Source organism: Doryrhamphus excisus, linkage group LG12 (assembly GCF_037039965.1).
Source record: "Doryrhamphus excisus strain RoL-2023G ecotype Guam linkage group LG12, RoL_Dexc_Guam_v1.1, whole genome shotgun sequence".
Taxonomy (NCBI): Eukaryota; Metazoa; Chordata; class Actinopteri; order Syngnathiformes; family Syngnathidae; genus Doryrhamphus; species Doryrhamphus excisus.
Window position 1 is genome coordinate 11,496,742 of NC_136368.1, and position 21,449 is coordinate 11,518,190.

The window sequence follows — 21,449 nt, forward strand, 5'->3', positions numbered from 1 at the left end:
CATATTACAGTCCAACACCTCTACTATGTATTTTTGTTAGTATTTTGTAACCCTAATACTGTATTTTTGAGGCGTTGGTGTCAGTTTTCAGTCTAATGCTCCCGTATAGGTATTGACCAATACCTATCAAAGATCATTAATAACTGTCCGTCATTGAAACATGAACATGCCAGAGGGGGTTTTATTTATTCATAATAAAGATTCTAATGAATAAATTCCGAACTCCAGTATCTCTGATTCAGCAGCTTCTCAAGGTCAGTGGTGCTCATGTTCTGAGCAAGTGTATCACATTTCACAGCATCTTCTGCAGGAAGCGACAACACTGCAGATAAGGCAACCATTTTTGATGGTACCAAATGATCCTATTTAATATTCCATTTAATTTTAAATATGTGTTGCCAGAGTGAAAAGCGTGGGGCTACGTTCAAGTGTATGCATTTAAATGTATTCATAAAGGCGACCTATTATGCTTTTTCCACTTTTTTGACTTATAAATGGAGTTTATAAGACAGATTAAAATGCATTTCTTTTGCTGGTAGGAAATCAGGAATTGCAACCATTAGTGCCTGATGGTGGTGTCTTTAGGAATTAAACGAATGTGGCTTTCCCGTACGAGCCATTTCTAGCAAGTAAACAGAGGAGCAGTGCTTGGGGAGGGCGGAGAGCAAATCTGTCTTACAGCCACGCCCATATAAGGACATCCGCCCCTCTGTTACTTCACAAAGGTGCAGTTTTACCACGCCTTTTGAAACAGAGTGTTTTTAGCCATCCCAAACTTCTTCCAAATGCGCAAACCTCATTATCTGTAACTTTAGCATTGTTTAACACGAGGATACAACATTCTAACTACATTTATAGGTCAGAAAAGTGTGAAAAGCATAATAGGTCCCCTTTAATGCTTACTTAATCTTACCTAATCTTACTTAATACTTAATCTGGACAAACAGTTGAGGTTAGAGTTGTAGATATTGGAGAAGTTTGTGTTGTGAGACTATGCTAATGTGGTGAAAGTGTAGCACTATAAGAGACAAATGACATGGGCCGGTAATAGATGTGGCTGGGGGGGGCACAATAAGATCAGAGGCTATAGATAGGTTTAGGGATGGGATGAAGGAGCTCAGGCTGTATTGCTATGGAGAGAGACATTTTTTTTCTCTTTAAGAAGAAAGATAGAGGCAAGATTGTCATCCACAAGGGACCAAGTAAAAAAGGAAGGGAAAAACTGGAGGTTAAAGAGAAGGGGGAGTGGTGAACTACAGACACAGCAGTGCAGAGCAGTAGGTCATAAATTATTTAACATGATATTTTGCAGCTGAGCAAACGGCTGCAGTCATGGTTGAAGTCTGCAAAGAGGCACGAAGCATGGGAAGGGATTAGGAATTTTTCCATGTTCAGGTGTTTTGTGTCCAAGGATACAATCACACTGGAGGTGAACAGTACAATGACATTTTTTTCAATGCGACTGAGGGTTCATTTGTATGTAGATATGAATTCCAATATGTATCCTATCTACTGCAGTCTGAACAGTCAGGTCACACATACCCGACTTGACTTGGATAGTACTTGGAGGTACTCACAGGCAAAGATTATCGTCACGCGACAATTATTTCAAAAAGTGTCATCATCCGTGTCCCACCACTACTGGTGCCGATATCCACCCACACAAACAGACGTCCATAGCAAGTTCTGCACAAAAGGCCATGGCCAAAAGTCTTGCCCTTCTTAACATTCGATTAAGAAAATGCTGACTCCTGTTGCAGAAAATCCTTGACATTTCCACAAAGTTGGCAAGGAAATTGGGGCAATGTATACTCTGGCCACATAAAAGATCATCATACCCTGCGGTATATACGTAGCCCAGGCGACACATTGGTGTCTCTGCAAGCTTCTTCTAAAACTTGATTCCCCCTTCACCTTTATGCAAAACAGTATTCCATGGGCAACTTGCTGACAGTTACTAGAATATTAATGTAGCCACCACAAGCAAACAGTGGCCTAAATTGTGTTGTCTTCAAGGTTAACCTTGAAATATCAATTAGCAGTTAGTGGATGTGGATATAAAACTCTGCAAATAGAGAAGATAAGATAAGCATTGATCAGCTTGCAACCTTTATATATATACAGTAAAGTCTCGTTATATTGATCGGTTATAACGAATTACTACTTATTACGATACTATTTTCATTTCCCGGCAAATTTCTAGTCTTTTATGATATAATTAGTTCCGTTAGTACGATACCCGGTTATTATGATAATCCGGTTACTACCATGCCCTTTTCATCTCCCGCCAGCCAATTTGGTCTGCTTATATCGATACAAAAGCAGCTTAAATCAATCTTTGCTTAAGGATTTCAATACCAAAAAAGAACACAGCGAACGGCTGCTTCCAGTCAACTTTATTTTTCACACTTCCACCACCAGAGCACAGCACACACACCGATTCCCACACTTCCTGGTTCACAGGTCATGCTCAACCCGCCCCACATAGCTAGCCAAACACATGCCTGCAACAGAAGAAGCAACTGACATAACATACACACCTATTCCAACGAAGACACAAGCGTACAAATACATGTATTTAATTGTGTTGTATTCAGATATCTTTTTATCGCTTGCAATAATCACTGTTTTTCATATGTACATGCTGGCGTTCGTGGTTTCTCGTGGAGAGAAACCACGAACGCAGTTGGTTCTTCTGTTGCAGGCATGTGTTTGCACATGATATGCTCTAAATGCAATATACTAAGTTCTATGTGAAGTATTTCCATAATGCCTCATATTAACTCTCTAACAAGATCTCAGTGTATAGACTGGTCATATGTATATCTCATCTCGTCTCATATTATCTACATACTGTATTGTATATAACTCTGGGAAAACTGTTGATTTCTGTTAATACTTGGGTTGTTTATATTGTTTATTTTTCTATATTGTGTATTTTGTACTGCTTAACTGACTCTGTACTCTTGCTGCTGTGCAATACAAATTTCCCCACTGAGGGACGAATAAAGGCATATCTTAATCTTAATCTTAATCTTAATGTGTTTGGCCAGCTATGTGGGGCGGGTTGAGCTCCCACCCTCGTGAGGATAAGTGGTATAAAATGAATGAATGAATGTATAAAAAGGGTACGCCACAAATTTACAAGGATACTGTTTACGATCAAAACTGTTGACAAAACTATGTCTCGTAACCAATACGGCCCAACAGTGTACCTCCCAAAACAGTCCGTCTTCATGCAGTTAATCTATTGGATATTGGATATACCAGTAAATAAACACTTAAACACAATAACTTCGGTGAGGAATGCTTAGTTGGTGAATGATATGCAGTAATCTCTTGTTTATCGCTGTTAATTGGTTCCAGATACGACTGTGATAAATGAATTTCCAGGTCTGATTTCTTATATATAAATTGGATATTTTCATAGGGTGTAGAGAACTTCGCCCCCGCTGCAGCATTTAGAACAAGCATGTCTGATGTGTGTGGGACTTCCAGATTTGGGAGAGTGATATAGGTTTTGCACGTTTGCGCTGCACTTGAAACGGGCGCGGTGCACACTGATATCCCACTGACAGAAGGAGTCAGCGCTTCCGAAGGATAACTGCTATTCATTCAGGTTTTCAATTAATAATGTGAGACTTGAAGTAAAGGCATTGTGAAATACAAAATGTAAGTTGTGGATGCCAGCATTTTGTTCATGTTCTGGTAAAACAAGAATATTGGCTTTGTTTGGCTTGAAATAAGCTGTGAAAATAAATGTTACAAAAATGAGTAGCTCTTGGCCATCTTCATTTAAGTAGCTCTCACAGGGAATAAAAACCTTGGTGACCCCTAATATAGCCAGTAGTACATTTAAACATTTACACTGCTATGGCAGCATCCTGATCGGAACATCCCTACTAGTTATCCACCAGTTTGTTGGTAGAAATGCAGATACATTGATATGGTTTCACAGTAAGAACTAGCTCTAAGAAAAACACCTGTAAATCTGACGTTCCCCACAATAAGACATAGACATAGACATCTATAGACATAGACATAGACATAGACATAGACATAGACTTTCTTTATTGTCATTGCAAAATAACACAGCAGTGAAATTGCCAAGGAAATGTCGTTGCCTGGCTCCCGTGTAATAATAGATAATAAAAAATAATGTGGAGAATAAATAGATTACATCAAATATGAACAATGTACAGCGTAAACAGTAATTTGTACAATTCTGATATATGGCTTATATGGTTTGTGTTGGGATTTGCTGCACAGGAAGGACCTGAAGTTTAACATAGGTTTGAGGTGTGCCAGCGCATTAAATGGGATGAAAACTAGAAATTAGGCTAAGCCCATGACAGTTTATGGGTCAGTGCCTCTCGGCTCAGAATGCTCATTGTTGGAATGTAGACAATCACGTAGAAGATTCGAGTTGCATCCAATTAGGGTCAAGCAAAGTGTCATCACTAGAGAAAGTTATACTTAAGAAATTATTTTTAGAAGGGGGTCCAACACATAGAAACAAACAAACAGACAGATAGGTAATGGTATTACTGCGATGCCATATAGGCACATACATTTTTTACTATTTAGTTCAGAAATTGAATAGAAACTGACTCCACCAACACTGACTGCTATCTGCTTGTCTGTGTGTGTTTCTCTCCACAGCTGTATCCTTCATGAGGCACAGCGCATCAGCCTTTGGATTTGCCGTGAGTTCTACCGTCCTTGTTCGCTGCATTTGCATTGATCAATTAGTCATAACATTGGTCTCGGTGATTTATTAATGAGTCCCAGACCCAAGTTTTATTGGCCCCGTTGTCTCCAAGGTAACAGGACAGAAAGGGTAGGACTGAGATTCCAGATCTTTTGTGTCTGCTGAACAGGTGTCACCCTATCTAGGTACTTTCTTCAAATTAAGAAAATGTGGGCAACAATATATGTATATATATAAAAAATGCCGTTTATATATATATATATATATATATATATATATACAGTATAACATTGAAGCATTTAAAGTTGATAATCACATTGCCCTCAGTTGGAGATAATTGCGGAGGCCATTTGAAAAAGATACACTCTTTCACTCTTAAGTGAAATGGAACACTATTTAAAGACCCTGTTGTTTGGGAAGGTCATGTTGCACATTCTCATAGTCATTCAATGACACTACTATTGTACTTAGCTGTTTAAATGTAGCACTATCCCCATTTCCCCTGCACTCCATTGACTTCCTTCAACACCAGTAATATTTAAATGAATTTTACACCAATGCAGTGTTGTAAAAGAAATGAAAGTGTGTTGTTACTCTTACATGTAATCCTTCTTTTCTCTGTTCTCTTTGTGACTCCGGCATTGTCCATCTAGTTTGATGCCACTTTGGATGTGTTGTCATCAGTCATTGTCCTGTGGCGCTACAGCAATGCGGCTGCTGTGCATTCAGCACACCGGGAGTACATGTGAGTCTAAAATGAATGGCGTTCATGCTGTTTTATCATATCAAATGTCTGTATTACGCCTCTGCATTCCATTCATTTTATAAACTGCCTCCAATGTTGAATGATTTTATTTTTTTTTACACATGATCCAAAACAAAGGGCCAGAAGAGAATAACTTCTTATAACGGTCATTTGAGTAACCAAGCACACAAGTTAGAAGCGTTTTTTAACAATGCATGTTATAAAAGTTATGGGAGAGTGGTTTGTTGTTTTACAGTGAAAGGTATTGAGAGTTGTCTGTCTAATTGTCATCATCTTATGGTCTTTGTTAAGTGTAAAGAGCCAATCCTTCAATCTCATAGCCTCTCTCAGAGGCTAGTTTATTTATTTGGTCAATATTCAGAGACTATTGTGTGTCTAGGATCATAACAGGTTTTCCCAAATAACACAATAACCAATCAACACAATAGCCAACAACAAAATCATTCTTGCTGAAGTCCAGTGTCTTGTTCTTTTTCTGCAGAGCATGTGTAGTCCTCGGTGTTTTGTTTCTGCTCTGCTCTCTGTGCATTCTTGGAAAAGCCATTCATAATCTGGTCACCAGGATGCCCCCAGAAGTGGTAAGATAACACATACTTTTTCGCAAACACACACACATTCTGTAGAACATATTGATTTGGCTCAGATTATGCAGACTAAAGTCTCTTCATCAGTCAAGCGTTTCCTTTACTTGCATACCTAGGCATCTATCAGTCACATTCTCTGCAAGTTGACAGTGTCAGTTTTTCCATTTTCAGTTTCATGGCATTCTTTCCTTTGTGGCCATTTTTAAATGGGACCTATTATGCTTTTTCCACTTTTCTGACCTTTAAATGTAGTGAGAATGTTGTATCCTCATGTTAAACGATGCCAAATTTTCAAATAATGAGGTTTGCGTATTTGGAAGTGAGCCCTGGAAGAAGTTTGGGATGGCTCTGAACTCTCGGTTTTAGAGATTTTTTAGAGATTTTGAGATTTTTTAAAAAACTCTTTTTGTTATGTCATAGTGAGCCGGTCTTCCTTATATTGGCTGCCGGGGTACAAGCTGATTGGGACCAATCCCAGTGAGTCGGCATGCTCGGAATAGAGACATGGGTGGAATAAATTAAAATTATTTTGGAAATCTAAGGAAATCCAGATGAAATAGGTGCAGATCCTGAAAGATCTGCTTTCCGTGCGGGTTATCGTGTGTAGCTGCTTTATAGGAGTCCACAACTCAATACAAAGGGCCTGAAAAATGAGCAAATAGGTCCCCATTAAGGCTTTCTTCAGGACAATGTTATCAAAATGCTTCCATATTTACAACAATTGCAGTGAAATGTTTGTGTCTGCTGTCATCAGCAGCAATCCTGCATGCATTTCAAAAGCATACAAATCAGAAAAGACTTGGCAATTGTTTTATGGTTTAGGTATAACCTTTGGCTTTTTGTGTGCTCCTTGTAGTTTGATGCAGTCAGGGCCCAAATCATACAGTGAAGAAAATAAGTATTTGAACACCCTGCTATTTTGCTATTTCTCCCACTTAGAAATCATGGAGGGGTCTGAAATTTTCATCGTAGGTGCATGTCCACTGTGAGAGAGATAAACTAAAAAGAAAAATCCAGAAATCACAATGCATGATTTTTTAACAATTTATTTGTGTGATACAGCTGCAAATAAGTATTTGAACACCTGAGAAAATGAATGTTAATATTTGGTACAGTAGCCTTTGTTTGCTATTACAGAGGTCAAACGTTTCCTGTAGTTTTTCACCAGGTTTGCACACACTGCAGGAGGGATCTTGGCCCACTCCTCCACACAGATCTTCTCTAGATCAGTCAGGTTTCTGGGCTGTCGCTGAGAAACACGGAGTTTGAGCTCCCTCCAAAGATTTTCGATTGGGTTCAGGTCTGGAGACTGGCTGGGCCATGCTAGAACCTTGATATGCTTCTTACGGAGCCACTCCTTGGTTTTCCTGGCTGTGTGCTTCGGGTCGTTGTCGTGTTGGAAGACCCAGCCACGACCCATCTTCAATGCTCTGACAGAGGGAAGGAGGTTGTTCCCCAAAATCTCACAATACACGGCCCCAGTCATCCTCTCTTTAATGCAGTGCACTCGTCCTGTCCCATGTGCAGAAAAACACCCCCAAAGCATGATGCTACCACCCCCATGCTTCACAGTAGGGATGGTGTTCTTCGGATTGTACTCTTCATTCTTCTTCCTCCAAACACGCTTATTGGAATTATGACCAAAAAGTTCTATTTTGGTCTCATCTGACCATAAAACTTTCTCCCATGACTCCTCTGTATCATCCAAATGGTCATATGCAAACTTAAGACGGGCCTTGACATGTGCTGGTTTAAGCAGGGGAACCTTTCGTGCCATGCATGATTTCACATCATGACGTCTTAGTGTATTACCTACAGTAACCTTGGAAACGGTGGTCCCAGCTCTTTTCAGGTCATTGACCAAGTCCTGTCGTGTAGTTCTGGGCTGATTCCTCACCTTTCTTAGAATCATTGAGACCCCACGAGGTGATATCTTGCATGGGGCTCCACTCCGATTGAGATTGACCGTCATGTTTAGCTTCTTCCATTTTCTAATGATAGCTCCAACAGTGGACCTTTTTTCACCAAGCTGCTTGGTAATTGCTCCGTAGCCCTTTCCAGCCTTGTGGAGGTGTACAATTTTGTCTCTGGTGTCTTTGGACAGCTCTTTGGTCTTCGCCATGTTACAAGTTAAAGTCTTACTGATTGTATGGGGTGGACAGGTGTCTTTATGCAGCTAACGACCTCAAGCAGGTGCATCTGATTCAGGATGATACATGGAGTGCAGGTGGACTTCTAATGGGCAGACTAACAGGTCTTTCAGGGTCAGAATTCTAGATGATACACAGGTGTTCAAATACTTATTTGCAGCTGTATCACACAAATAAATTGTTAAAAAATCATGCATTGTGATTTCTGGATTTTTCTTTTTAGTTTATCTCTCTCACAGTGGACATGCACCTACGATGAAAATTTCAGACCCCTCCATGATTTCTAAGTGGGAGAAATAGCAAAATAGCAGGGTGTTCAAATACTTATTTTCTTCACTGTAACTGGAACCATTGAAAAACAGTTGTGAACAATCTCTTGTTTTTCAGACAGCAAAATTGCATTGAGGGGATACGGAGTGCAGAAAATTGGGAATCCTTATTCACTTCACGTGTCGCTTCAGTGGTCTCGTTGCAAGCTGTTGCCATCCAATCAGCTTGTGCCTGATTAAATACAGAAAGTTGAGATTGTGCTCCATGCTGCTACTGTGTCAGAGAACCACACCAGAGACAGAAGGGCCACACACACACGCACACACAGTAGTTGTAAATGAACACATTAGTCGATTGCTGCTATAGTTCTTTATAGTCTTATCATATTTCTCTGTGAAATGTGAAGTGCCATTTTATATGCACAAGCTCATATTCAATTGTATGCCAATTGCTGTGTGCCTCCGAAACACGAGGAGGCGATTTCAGCATGTTTGACCGTATGAGGGAAGAATGTGAAGAGAAAAAGCTGAAATGTTCATTCTAATGAATAATAACACATTTATAACTTTCATAAAAATATTAAAGTGGCCCCCCTGCACCTTTTGATGGACACCCCTGACCTGGGTTATCCACTGTCTGGAACTGATATCCTTTTTTCAATTCAAGTCAGTATCATAGGTTTGTGTGATTGACTGCAGATGAATAAATAATCAAACTTTTTTTTCATTTTTTAGGACGACTTCCTCTTCAGTGTGTCCATTTTGAGTGGATTTATCTGCACTGTGCTGGCTGTTGCCAAGTTCATGCTGGGAAGAGTGCTGACGAGTCGTGCTCTCATCACTGATGGTAGGACCCACAGGGTTAAATGTTAATAATAGTTGGATAATATAGATTTGAAATGAATGTAGAACTGACATAATGCAAATTATTGTAATCTGCAGCCATTTGTGTGTGTGTGATACAGTTGCACTCACAGCTGAATTGAAGTACACATACAAATGAAATCATCCCGGGCTCTTCGTCCATCTTCCTTGTGGATGTAGAGTCCAGCGCTGCACCCAAATATACTGCTCTGATTGCAATGTGGTCCAAAGAACTGGGAAGAAAAGCTAAAGAAAGGAAATCGCTTTTACACTGTTCTCAGACCTATGATTAATTTCCCACAAGACTACACCCACTCCAAGTTAGACAGTTACCCAGTGTGCTGGATTTCACAGACGGATAATAGTGAATTTTATGTGAAAAGTTATCCTGATGAATGAATGGTCATCCTGATAATAATAGTAATGGTTCTTGTTATATTTGGTCACTCTTCTTGGCAGAATTGGAAGAGTTCATTTAAATTGGTTGGTTTCCTAGCATTTATCCGCGACTACCGCCATATTATTACATATGCACTCACTTTGATACTTCCGAGGAGAAGTACAGTATACTTCTTGTCATTGTAGCCATAAAGCTCACCCTCTGTGTCATCTGACCATAAAACTTTTCCATGTCCATGTGGTCAGCTGCAAGGTTGAACTTTACAGTGTTGATTTCAGAGCAGGGATGTCTTTCCCATTGGGTCCAAGAAATGCTGTATTCCAGTAGTGTCCAGCTCATGGCAGGCTTCAACTATTTATGCTGCCAGAGAAACGCTGCTGGCTGCATTCAATCATAATCCCTAATGAAAGATTAATAGGTCTCAGTCTTAAAATATGTTTTGGAACATTGTAGACTGGGAACGGAACTATACTATATGTATGTGACATGTGATGATTTTTCTATTTCTATGTATATTTTATAAACACAGATTATCGTTTGCTTTAATTGTAATAGTAGACATCCAACACACTATTTATTACATGCCTTGTATTGTTTCAGGTTTCAACTCCCTGGTTGGTGGCATCATGGGATTTACTATTCTCATCAGTGCTCAGGTCTTCAAGGACCATCCTGATGTCTGGTTCCTGGATGGCATCATTGGCATTCTAATTGGACTCATCATTCTGGCATATGGGGTCAAGTAAGGCATAAACTAACAATCACCTGCTGTCTACCTTTGTTTGACCTGTCCAGTATCACTTTTAGAATGTCGGTGAGGCAAAGCATCAAATAAATATTTATATGGCTATACATTTATTTTCTGTATGATGCCAAACATTTTTCCATTTTTTTTGGTAAAAAATGCTGAATTTCTTGATGGAATACAGGGAATAAATTTGAGATAAGGCTGTGGGAAATTACTCCTTTTGGCTTAGTGTGGGAGATGAGCCAAGTGAGTGCGATGGATGCCAGATGGTGCGTGTCCGTTTCTGTTTGTCAGCATATCCCCAATATAATGTTTGCAAAAACTATTATAATAGACCACGACTTTCTGCAGCCCATGTGACATCTTTAATATGAGCGTGATAATAAAATACAGAGAGATGTCATACGCTAAGGTGCTGTAGTACTCTACCTCCCCTTGAAGCGGCGTGACATGCAAGGTTCTAATCACTGCCGTGATCTTCCTTGATTGGAAAAGCCAGCATTTTTTGAAAGCAGCTAGATTTTGTAACAAATTGATGTATTACAGATATTTGATCTGATCTTATATGATCTGCTGCAAAACTAAAAAAATCTGAGGTAATTTTACTAGAATAAAGTCAAAATATTGAGAGGAAAAAGTTGTAATCAAACAAGAAAAAGTCATAATTTTAATAGAATCACAGCTTACTATTATTAGGCAATTGAACGCCATTTCTGCACGGTGGACGAGTGGTTCGCGCACAGGCCATACAGCTAGGAGACCACAAGTTTGATTCCACCCTCTGCCATCTCTGTGTAGAGTTTGCATGTTCTCCCCGTGCATGTGTGGGTTTTCTCCGGGTACTCCGGTTTCCTCCCACATTCCAAAAACATGCTAGGTTAATTGGAGACTAGGTGCCCTGTGATTGGCTGGCGACCAGTCCAGGGTGTACCCCGCCTCTCGCCCGAAGACAGCTGGGATAGGCTCCAGCACCCCCATGGCCATCGTCAGGATAACCGGTAGAAAATGAATGAATGAATCATAAAGTGGAAAGAGTAAAGAAAAAGATGCATTTTTTAAAAAGTCATAATATTATACAAATTAAACAAAACAACAAATAAAGATGAAATTTTTGGAAAATTAGGTTGCGGGGCAGTTATGTTACAAGCATGAAGTCAAATTATTACTGAATATTTACAGAAGAAAACTGAAATTTGTGTGAAATAAAAAAATATAAGAGTGATCAATAATGTCATTTTATTAACCTAGAGTTTAAATATTAATGAAAAAAATGTAATTTTTTTGCATGCGCTGGATTGCTGTTGCCTTTCAATAGTGAGGGAAAGCCTTTTTTGACAGCAGCACCGGCTAGAGCTAAATTAAAGTGATTATTATTATAGGGATACTAGTTCTATTTTTTTTAAAGATGAACTTGTATGACATCCCCATTAGCAGTGTAGTGCATCAACAGTGACGTAACCCCCACTTTGTCTGGTAAGCTGAGTTTTGGTCGGATTTTGGTGATGAGGAACACACTTCCGATTAGTTGGTGGGGCCATTTAAGTAAAGAATTTGCCTTCTCAAACAATATGCGTTCAAAAGAGTAATACAGTTGCATTACAAAAATGCCTCCTCAAAAAAATCAGCCATCACAATCGCTCTGCATTTGTCTCTCTCCTTTGGTATCACTGTGCATCCATTTTTGTGTATGTCGTGTATTTCCTTAAGATATTGGCTCTGTCTCCACAGACTTTTGAAGGACATGGTGCCCCGTGTGAGACAAACAAGGAACTACGAGCGATTTGAGTGAGCTTCCTCTGCCAGCAGGTTCACATATATGACCTGTTGCCCCCCCGCTGTCGACTCCCTGATCTTTCCAGGCACTTAAATAGTGCTTTATTGCACACACATACGAGCGCTAAATGCATACATCATTGCCATTACACACATGTTTATACACTCGTATTGTATATGCTGCATTCATGCATCCTCAGATGTTCTCAAGCACATACAGACACAACATAAACTGTATGTGCTGTGCAAAGAAACATGAAAAGTCACCGATAACAACTTAATCCATTGTAGTTACTGCTAATCTTTGTTGTTATCAAACAATACATACACAAAGTGTAGCGGCACAACCTGAACATTCTTTAAATGTGATGTGTCCAACACAAGCATGCATTCAATAGTCTCATTTTTCACACATTCATGTCTTACAATCTGCTGTTTTTTTAAGGGTATGCAGACTTTAAAGTGATTTGTTGAACTCCTATTTATTTATTTATTTATTTAATGGATCCATATCCCGGCCTGTTTACAAACAGTAAGTAGATTTTACTCAAAATATTTCCAATAACTCCCTCCAAAACTGTAACATCCCAATACTTATGTTTGTTTTGTAGCATGTTCTCAGGTTTTGATCATGAATGTGAAAGCACTGAACTCTTGAAGAACTATGTATTCCTGTGCCATCATTATCTTGTCCTTTCTTACATGTTTTCATTTCAACATTCATCTAGAAAACTGGAAACCATGCACCAACCATGACTCCATTCATAACATGACGACTTTGCAGATACGGTCTTACACTGTATTTTCTCACCAGCATATGTTGTGCATGTTCCCATCATTATTAGACTTTCCAACGATGTGCACTGAACAGAATGTAAATACAAACACAGAAGTATGTTAAATATATCGAACTGTTTGGGTCCTTCCATATAGCAAACATCCTAGCTGTGGTACTATAACGCCAAAACAGTCAACCTTGTGGACAAGAAAGATTATTTTCAAAGTCTTGCTTTGGTAAAAATGTTTACTCTATAGTGTTTATATTCTGTAAATATTGTTCTACAAATTGGTGACAGACTTGGATAAAGTGAGACATTTTTCTCACTGAACAGTGGGATTAGACGCTGAGAATGTGAATATGAATGATGTTATACATAGTTCATTTTTGATCTATGACCAAATTATGACCAGTACTTGATGTGAAGTGGTTTTTGTATAAGGATAAAGAATACGTGTGAGCCCCCTTTTGGTTAGGAAACCACATTACAACGGTTTTCATCAGCAGAATTCAGGTTTTGCCAGGTTGAATTGAAAACCTTTGTACCAGTTTGTGTGCGGTCAGGAGAGGCGACTCAGTCAGAGCACAGCATACCATAAAATACGGCACTGCGTTGTACAGTGTATCGTATCGGGCCTACCTCTACCAAGCGAGGAATTACTTAACAATTAAGTATGGGTAAAGTACAAGAATCAGTGTTGTCTTTTGTACAAAGAATAACAATAAAAGGAAGGTGCGAGACAACGCCCGCCTCTTCAACTGACTAGCAGAATGATTTGAAACGTCCACACCTCTTTCCCGCTAAGGCCGGGGTGTCCAAACTGCAGCCCGGTGGCCGTTTGTGGCCCACAGCGGCTTTGGTATTGGTCCATGAACATTTTAAAAATATAATTTAACAAAAAGTTTTTTAAAATAGCTATAATTGAAAAATATGCAGTAATCATAATTTTAAAAAAAGAACGTTAAGACAAGGAAGTTGTAATCTATTTTTAAAAAAGTCATAATTTTACCAGAGTAACATTTTACAGTAATATTATAAGGTAAAACAACATCACTTTTCTATAATAAAGTCTAAATGTTTTATATTATTATTTCCATCCATGCACAGTGAACAAGTGGTTAGCATGTTGGCTACACAGTCAGGGTTCAATTCTCCGCTTGGACATCTCTGTGTGGAGTTTGTATGTTCTTCTTGTGGATTTTCTCCGGGTACTCCGGTTTCCTCCCACATTCCAAAAACATGCTAGGTTAATTGGCGACTCCAAATTGTCCATAGGTATGAATGTGAGTGTGAATGGTTGTTTGTCTATATGTGCCCTGTGATTGGCTGGCGACCAGTCCAGGGTGCACCCTGCCTCTCGCCTGAAGTCAAATAGGATTGGTTCCAGCATACCCCCTGCGACACAAAAGTTGCCATTCTTCAGTATGTGGCCCTCAGTATAAAAAGTTTGGACACCCCGTTCTAAAGCATTATTGACAATCTCCAGAAGGCATAATTCAGAGCAATACATGCTGCAAGACACAGAGCCGAACACGCATCTGAATTTGCCAATGTTCATTGCTATTTTGGTTTGGCTAGAGACTTTGCATTGACTTTTCTACCTCTCTTTTTGCACTGTTTTGTTCTTAATTGTACCCATTTCATGCTTCTTAATTGACATCTCTTCTCACCTACCCTTATAATAAGTCATCTTCTAAGAAATGTCTTTGTCTAACCTTTCATTCATGACAAGTATAATTTCTCTGTGACCCTTCAAATTCAGTCTCATAAGCATAGCATTGTTTTCTAAACCGTAAACATATTTTCTGTGATATTGTAGTGGCCTATAGTATAAAAGCTGACCTCGTTTACTGTATTCCTCAATCTGAATCATTTTCTGACTGTAGCAAATATTTTGATTGTACTTGCACTGATTAATACAGTATCACCCATGTTTGTCTCTGTATGCTTTGCATGAACTTTAAAAAGTAGTCCCTAAGTCAGAGGTGTCCAAAGTGTGCCCTGGAGGCTGCAGCTCATTTTGTATTTGCGCTCGGGATGTTCTAAAAATATAATAAATACATTATTAATGACATATATTGGCAGATATTACTCAATATTGCTTTTTCACCTGTAACACAAACATAAGATGTTGTTTGTTCACATAATGTACATTATAGTGACCTACATTGGGTTGGTTGTAGCATCTTTAATGTACGAAATGCATCCTTTAATTTTTCTGTATGCAAAGTTTGACCACTTTGTCCTAAGGAATAAAACGCACACATACATTGAAGAGTGTAAATCAATGTCTTTTAGATCTTGCTATGTAACAGAGTCCATCTCTTTGTACAGTAATCAGATACATATTCTGGTGTACAGTACATCATTTATTATGTAAATGAACGATTATGTATTTCTTTGTTTAAAAATGTATTGACAAATAAAGTTTTTTCTGCTTATCCGTCAACAAATTGCAGCTCTTTTCTTTTTTTTTTTTTTAAAAAGATCATCCATACATCCATCACACAGCTAAAGCTATATTAAAGGAAGTTATTATGTTAAATAATTTTCATTCAGTCGTATTTTCACATATCTTGCTAACTATAGCTAGAATTTAAAGAAGAATACAAAACTAAGAAATAACCTATATTCCAGCGTGATACTTAAAAACTGTTTATGCTAAAACCATGCACTTCTTCACTGTGACCGCATGATGTCAGCCGATACCAGCATCAATGAATTTTACCATTCTAGCGTCACCTTTTTCCAATTTCCAATCCAGGGATAAATATTGTCCTAATTGTATATGTGATGAAATGCATTCAGTCACTACAATTGCAGATAAATTCTAATTATCTATTGATCAACAATTGATTTGATTTTGATAATAAACAGTAGAACAAAAATGCAATAATATATTATTGAAAATGCAATATTTACAATAATATAAATAAGAGGTCGTTTAAGCAGAAAATACTGTAAGCTGTGCTGTTTTCTATATTATTACCATATCATATGTCTAATGACGAATACTGCACGCTTCCGTAGTGACGTAGATATCTACTCGTTTGCTATTGGATGAAGGACTTCCGTGTTTTCTCTACATAGCTTGCTATGGGCCGACAGACTTCCGTGTTTTTCGCTACACAATATGGCACGAGAACCATGGAACAGGATAAATGTTCCCCTCCCGAGTTCTGTCTCTTGTGTGTCCATATATTTCACTCCAAAAACAGGTGAGACACAAAACTGCGTATTCTCTGGATACTATTTTTTTAAGGCATACAAGTGTTAAGTTTTAAAAGGCATGCTATCCTCATGACACGTGGGAGACCGCTGGTGCGGTCCTTTGAGAACATGTTGAATGTGTTGTAGAATTACATCTGCTGTTTGCGTTTACAGATTTGGCTGTGAAGACTCTGTTGTTGGAAAACGACAAAGTCCTCAAATTACTTCGAAGTACTTTTCTTCAGACGGAAGTTCGAGTTTTATACAGTTTGCTCTACAATCTTAACAACAGTTCCAGAGGCAACAAGACCTTTCGCGTCATGAAGCAGGTAAGATGATGAGTACAAGCCACTTGACTGCTAAACAGCAATATTACACTAACGAAACTCAAAACAATAACCTACATGTGTATTTCACCTGCCTCTTACATGTTTTATAGGTTGAACAATGCATTAACAGACTGAACAATATGAAGCTGGACGTTGCTCTTCAGAGTCTGGTTGATTTATGTCCTAATAAGGTTCAAAGGTAGGCAGAGAAAACCACCTATTCAAAAATGAATGGATATATAGTTTACAGATGCTATAATTTCATGGCATAGATTATAATATATAAATTAAAGCTTAATTAACATATTGCGCAAAATGATGAAATATAGGTGGCTATAAATGATATACAGTTGATTGTGATGCTAGAAATTTACACAACCGATGATAATAACAGATTAAGGCCATATATGAATGTTTTCTATGCTCTAGCCGCAAAAACAAAACAAAAAAAAATCTGAAAACAAAATGCTGCGGAAATTCATCAGGGCCAAGTATCACACCTCAGGAAGAATCACTCAGCGTCACAGGCAAATAGTGTACCTGCAGCAAAATCAAGTATCAGGAGACGTGCTGAATGAGCCCAGTGTATTATTTCACCTATTGTATTAGTACAGAGTTTTCATATTGTTTACAATGTACTCTGTTCTTATACTGGTGTTTGTGCCACATATACATGTGCAGCTTTCCAAATTGTACTGGCATATAAAGTGATTATTGGCATTATGGCTAGCAGATTGAAGCAATATGAACATAATACACAATTTTGAGTATTCTGAGTTGTCATCAGTCACCCAAGTGGTACGTGCGAAATTGAATGTGGATTTTGAAACTTTAATGGTAATGTTTTAATTTAATCTGAACATGCATCATGCAACATTAATTTAAGAGCACATACTGCAAACATGAACAATATGCAACACCATGGTTGTCATTTCAAGAGTATTTGTGCTTTATACTTTCAGGAAGCTGAGCATTGAATGCAATGAGTGTGAACTTCCCAGCCAGCCCATATTGGAGTGGCTTTGTCTCAAAGTGCTGGGAGCAGCACAACTGATGAGCTGCACACTGAAACGCTGCAGAACAGCTTTTGTGTATCCTTTCCAGATGTGTTGCAGAACATATGATCAATGTTGGAAGCTTTGGTTTGCATTATATATCTAGATTCCCTCCCTTAAACATGTTTTCCAGTTTATCAAAGCGGCACATGAAGTATGAGTTCATCATCTTAAATATGGTGGTAACCAGCATGCTTAGTCGTCTCTGGTGAGTCATTGTCTACTTTTTACAGATAGATGCATCAAAACCTGACATCTGCACCTTACATCATGGGTGTCCAAATTGTGGCCCAAAGCCATGTGCAGCACACATATGTGGAGCTATTGTTTTTTTTATTATTATCGGTCTAAAATTGAAAAATCAGCAGTATAAAGTCAAAATATGAAAAGAAAAAAGTTGTAATCTAGTTTCTAATTAATCTAAATCTATACATTTACAAGAACAAATTTTAAATACTGTAGTGGGAGGGGAATCAGCAGCAGGAATTCAGAAAACAGCTGTAATTTTATGAGAATAAAGTAAAACTATTAAAGGGGACCTACTACAGTTTTTCCACTTTTCTGACCTTAAATGTATTTTAAAATGTTGTATTCTCGTGTTAAACGACGCCAAAGATTCACATAATGAGGTTTGTGCATTTGGAAGTGAACCCTGAAAGAAGTTTGGTATGGCTCAGAACGCTCTGTTTCAGAGGTCATTGCAAAACTGTTCTTTTGTGACGTCACCGAGGAGTGGGCTTCCTTATGGGCATGGCTGTAGACGAGATACACTCTCTGCTCTCCCCTAAGCTCTGCTTCCTCCGCACTTCCCCAACATCTGCTTCTCTGTTTACGAAACGAGCTCAGGCAGATGTTATTGTAGGGTTGTGATTCCCAGCAAGAGAAAAATATTGTCATCTGTCAACGGCATTTCACACAGGACTGTTTTTGTGAACACAAAGGTGAAATATCCCCCAAACTGTTGCTGAAGCCAGAAGCAGCACACTCTCACCGGGAAAGTTTTTTTTTTATATATACCTTTTATTTACCCAGGCAAGCAATTTAAGAACAAATTCTTATTTACAAATGCAGCCTGAACAAATAGCAAAAAGGTGCATTAATGTGGGACACAGGACTGTGTCCTGAGTGACTGAGGTGGAGAGAACCACAGTGCTCACTGTCTGGAACACGGTAGTCCCGCAAAAAACGTGTAATGACCACATTTCCACTACCAATGTTTTGCCAAGATTGTCTGCAGTTATTAAACACGGTGCCCTCACGTCTGGCTTCTGAGCTCCACAGCAACAGTGGTGCCTTTGACAAAGTGTGTCCAACAATGAGTGTTCCTCCTCAGGCAGGCAAGGTTCATACACAGTAAGTCAGGGGTCTGAGTAGCTCCTAAACACTTTTCAAATAGCTATCCAATTATTAATTTATTATCAACTCCTATACCCACTAAATTAGAAAGTGTTGCTCGCAGAAGTTAGGAAGTACTTTGGGAATGTGACCAATCACAGCGGCCTGGGCGTGCCGGCGCACAGTGGGTGGAATGAATGAAAACAGACCGTTTTGGTGAGAAGCACAAATCCATGGAAATACAGCTGGAATAGGTGCAGATTCTGGAAGATCTAGAAAGTTGTCTGTTTGGGTTATTGTGTGTAGCTGCTCTATGGAGTCCACAGCTCAATACAAAGGGTCAAAAAATTTGCACAATAGGTCCGCTTTAAGAGAAAGTCATATTAGTCATTTTACGAGAATAAACATATAATATTATGAGAAACAAAATGAATTTGGAAATTAGGTTGGGGGAAAACGTAAAAACTTGTGAATTAGGTGAATTAAATCATAATATTACAAAAAGAAAATTTCCAAAGAAAGAGCAATGCCATAAGTTCATACTCGTAATACACTTTTTAAATTATATCACAAAGCTGAGATGCATTTCTTTCTTGAAATATATACTGTATATAATAGTGTAGCTTCTTACCATATGCACATATGTTGGTTTACAAAAATCAAAGTAACCCTTGCATCCTTTCAGTTTTCAGTATGTGGCATCACTGGCATGCATTTTGGTTGCTTCCATTGTGTTGTTGTAAGCTTTACCTCTGTCAATTATTACAGCAATGTGAATGTTTATTTATGCTCCATTAGGGTGATTTTCAGAGGGTTTCTGGCCAATCTGTCCACTCTCTATCAGCGGCTCTTTCATCTCCGTGGAGAAGTAGCCCTTGCTCAGCCCATGCCCTTCCTCACAGACTTCTGTCTACCAGAAGATATAGCTCACTTCCTTAGTCCTTCTGATGCATCTTTACTCCCTGCAAAACCAAAACCTATTGTCCAGGTCAAAGCTCCCAAGGCAAAAGTTGAAAAACACAAGCCTGCCATTAAAGCAAACAACTTGGAACAGAAGATTAAGAAGATTAAAGTAGACCTTGGTGTTGCAGTACAAAGAGGTGAGCCATTTGTATGTTTTTATGAATAAACTGCTCAGTTTTCCATTGTACTGTACATTATAGTGTTTAATCAGTTTGTTGTTTAACATTTGTTTTCTCAGCATTTCTTTTTATCACCTCTCCCAAACCTGAATGGTTTAATTAAACAGCTGTCATTGCAGGCCTGGAGTTTGACTCGGACATAAAACCTGCTCAAGCCATTTTCAGGAATGTAGCAAAGAAGGTATGTAGCATTCAGTATTTTCTGGTATGTTGATATGTAGTGCTGCTGCTTATCTAATCAATAAATCATTCTGGTATCCAAGAAGAGGATCCTCCCAAAGGAAAAAAACAAGGCTGAGAAGAAGCAGATGCTCCAGAGACAATTGAGACAAGCATCTTCATTTAAAGATATGAGCTCCAGCCTAGAAGCAATGATCCTGTGGTGCACATCCCACAAAATGAATACGCGCAAACGCCTCTTAACCTTTCTTCGATTAAAGTGCCGTCGACTGAGAGGAATAGAGGCTGCAGGTTACAAGTAAGGACACAAAATTGTTGGGTTAGTTTGACAACAGGCAATAAAGTTAAGTGTGCTCCCCATCTTCATTTGCAGTATGAAGAAGAAGTTGCAGATCTTCAAACAAGAAGCTTCCCAGGCTTTCTGTAGTGTCCAAAGACCAGTGCAGAAGACATACCAGTCTGCTGCAGCTTGCAGGAGACGTGGTCGCCTGAGAACACGCTTATGGACATTGAGGAAGCAATTTAGGTCCTCTAAAAGGAGAACTGATGTTAGAAATAAAAACAAGCAACAGAAATATATGTTGGCAGACTTGCTGAAGAAGGATGACTGGTTAAGCAGAATAGGCAAAGCAACAGCATGGACACGTAACATTGGAAATCATGATGACATAGATGATATTTTTTCCTCTGCAGGTCTGTGACTGTTTTTAATCCACCCATTTCTGTGCTGCTTATCATGTGCAACCAAGTGGGTAGATTCAGCCTAGGGGAGAGATATTGTACAACCTTTTCTTAACACCATTTAGTCTCAAAGAGACAAATAACCATTCTCATATGTACAAAGGCCCTCATACAAGCATAGGGGAAAAATACATACTCAAGGAAGGCCCAACAATGTTTAACTGTGCTGCCTGTTTTTAATGCATCATTGACAGATGTGTTATTTTTTTATGAATTAACTGTGATCATATGTATATAATAAAGCAGCCATTGCAAAGCATCCTTCTGTTTTTTATGTATAGACCTGGTGCATAAACGTGTCAAGTTTGTTATTGCTTAGCTTCTGTACGGATCTGTATTGTATTATATGTAATGCAGCACACATGAACAGTGTAATTAAAAAAATAGAAACAAATATTTCTTACAAATCTGTC

The 21,449-nt window shown here is 38.7% G+C and overlaps 2 protein-coding genes across 3 annotated transcripts in view; both read left to right on the top strand.

Annotated features, from left to right (window-relative positions):
- tmem163a (transmembrane protein 163a) overlaps window positions 1–15,485 on the top strand; it is a 33,550-nt gene extending 18,065 nt beyond the window's left edge. Inside the window, exons 3-8 of the mRNA XM_058082921.2 lie at window positions 4,663–4,706; window positions 5,365–5,456; window positions 5,959–6,055; window positions 9,216–9,327; window positions 10,345–10,486; window positions 12,221–15,485. Coding sequence (XP_057938904.1) covers window positions 4,663–4,706; window positions 5,365–5,456; window positions 5,959–6,055; window positions 9,216–9,327; window positions 10,345–10,486; window positions 12,221–12,281 — 548 coding nt within the window. The 3' untranslated portion in view covers window positions 12,282–15,485. The remainder of the gene's footprint in view (window positions 1–4,662; window positions 4,707–5,364; window positions 5,457–5,958; window positions 6,056–9,215; window positions 9,328–10,344; window positions 10,487–12,220) is intronic.
- Window positions 15,486–16,105: 620 nt separating this feature from the next.
- rmp64 (ribonuclease MRP subunit p64) lies at window positions 16,106–21,376 on the top strand. Of its 2 annotated transcripts, none has more exons than XM_058082539.2 (9): window positions 16,106–16,262; window positions 16,429–16,583; window positions 16,694–16,782; window positions 17,546–17,674; window positions 17,772–17,846; window positions 19,772–20,073; window positions 20,235–20,296; window positions 20,379–20,593; window positions 20,669–21,376. In XM_058082539.2, the coding sequence occupies exons 1-9, from the start codon at window positions 16,178–16,180 to the stop codon at window positions 20,994–20,996; spliced, it is 1,440 nt and encodes a 479-aa protein (XP_057938522.2). In that variant the 5' UTR covers window positions 16,106–16,177; the 3' UTR covers window positions 20,997–21,376. The 2 variants fall into 2 exon arrangements, with proteins under 2 accessions (XP_057938522.2, XP_057938523.2); XM_058082540.2 differs by having other exon boundaries at window positions 20,382–20,593.
- Window positions 21,377–21,449: the final 73 nt, after the last annotated feature.

Excerpts from the sequence above, each read along its gene's own strand:
- rmp64 (XM_058082539.2), top strand. The coding sequence starts at position 16,178 with ATGGCACGAGAACCATGGAACAGGATAAATGTTCCCCTCCCGAGTTCT. Across the intron at positions 16,584-16,693 it reads CCTTTCGCGTCATGAAGCAG|GTTGAACAATGCATTAACAG; the intron begins GTAAGATGATGA and ends CATGTTTTATAG. Across the intron at positions 20,074-20,234 it reads TGGTGTTGCAGTACAAAGAG|GCCTGGAGTTTGACTCGGAC; the intron begins GTGAGCCATTTG and ends CTGTCATTGCAG.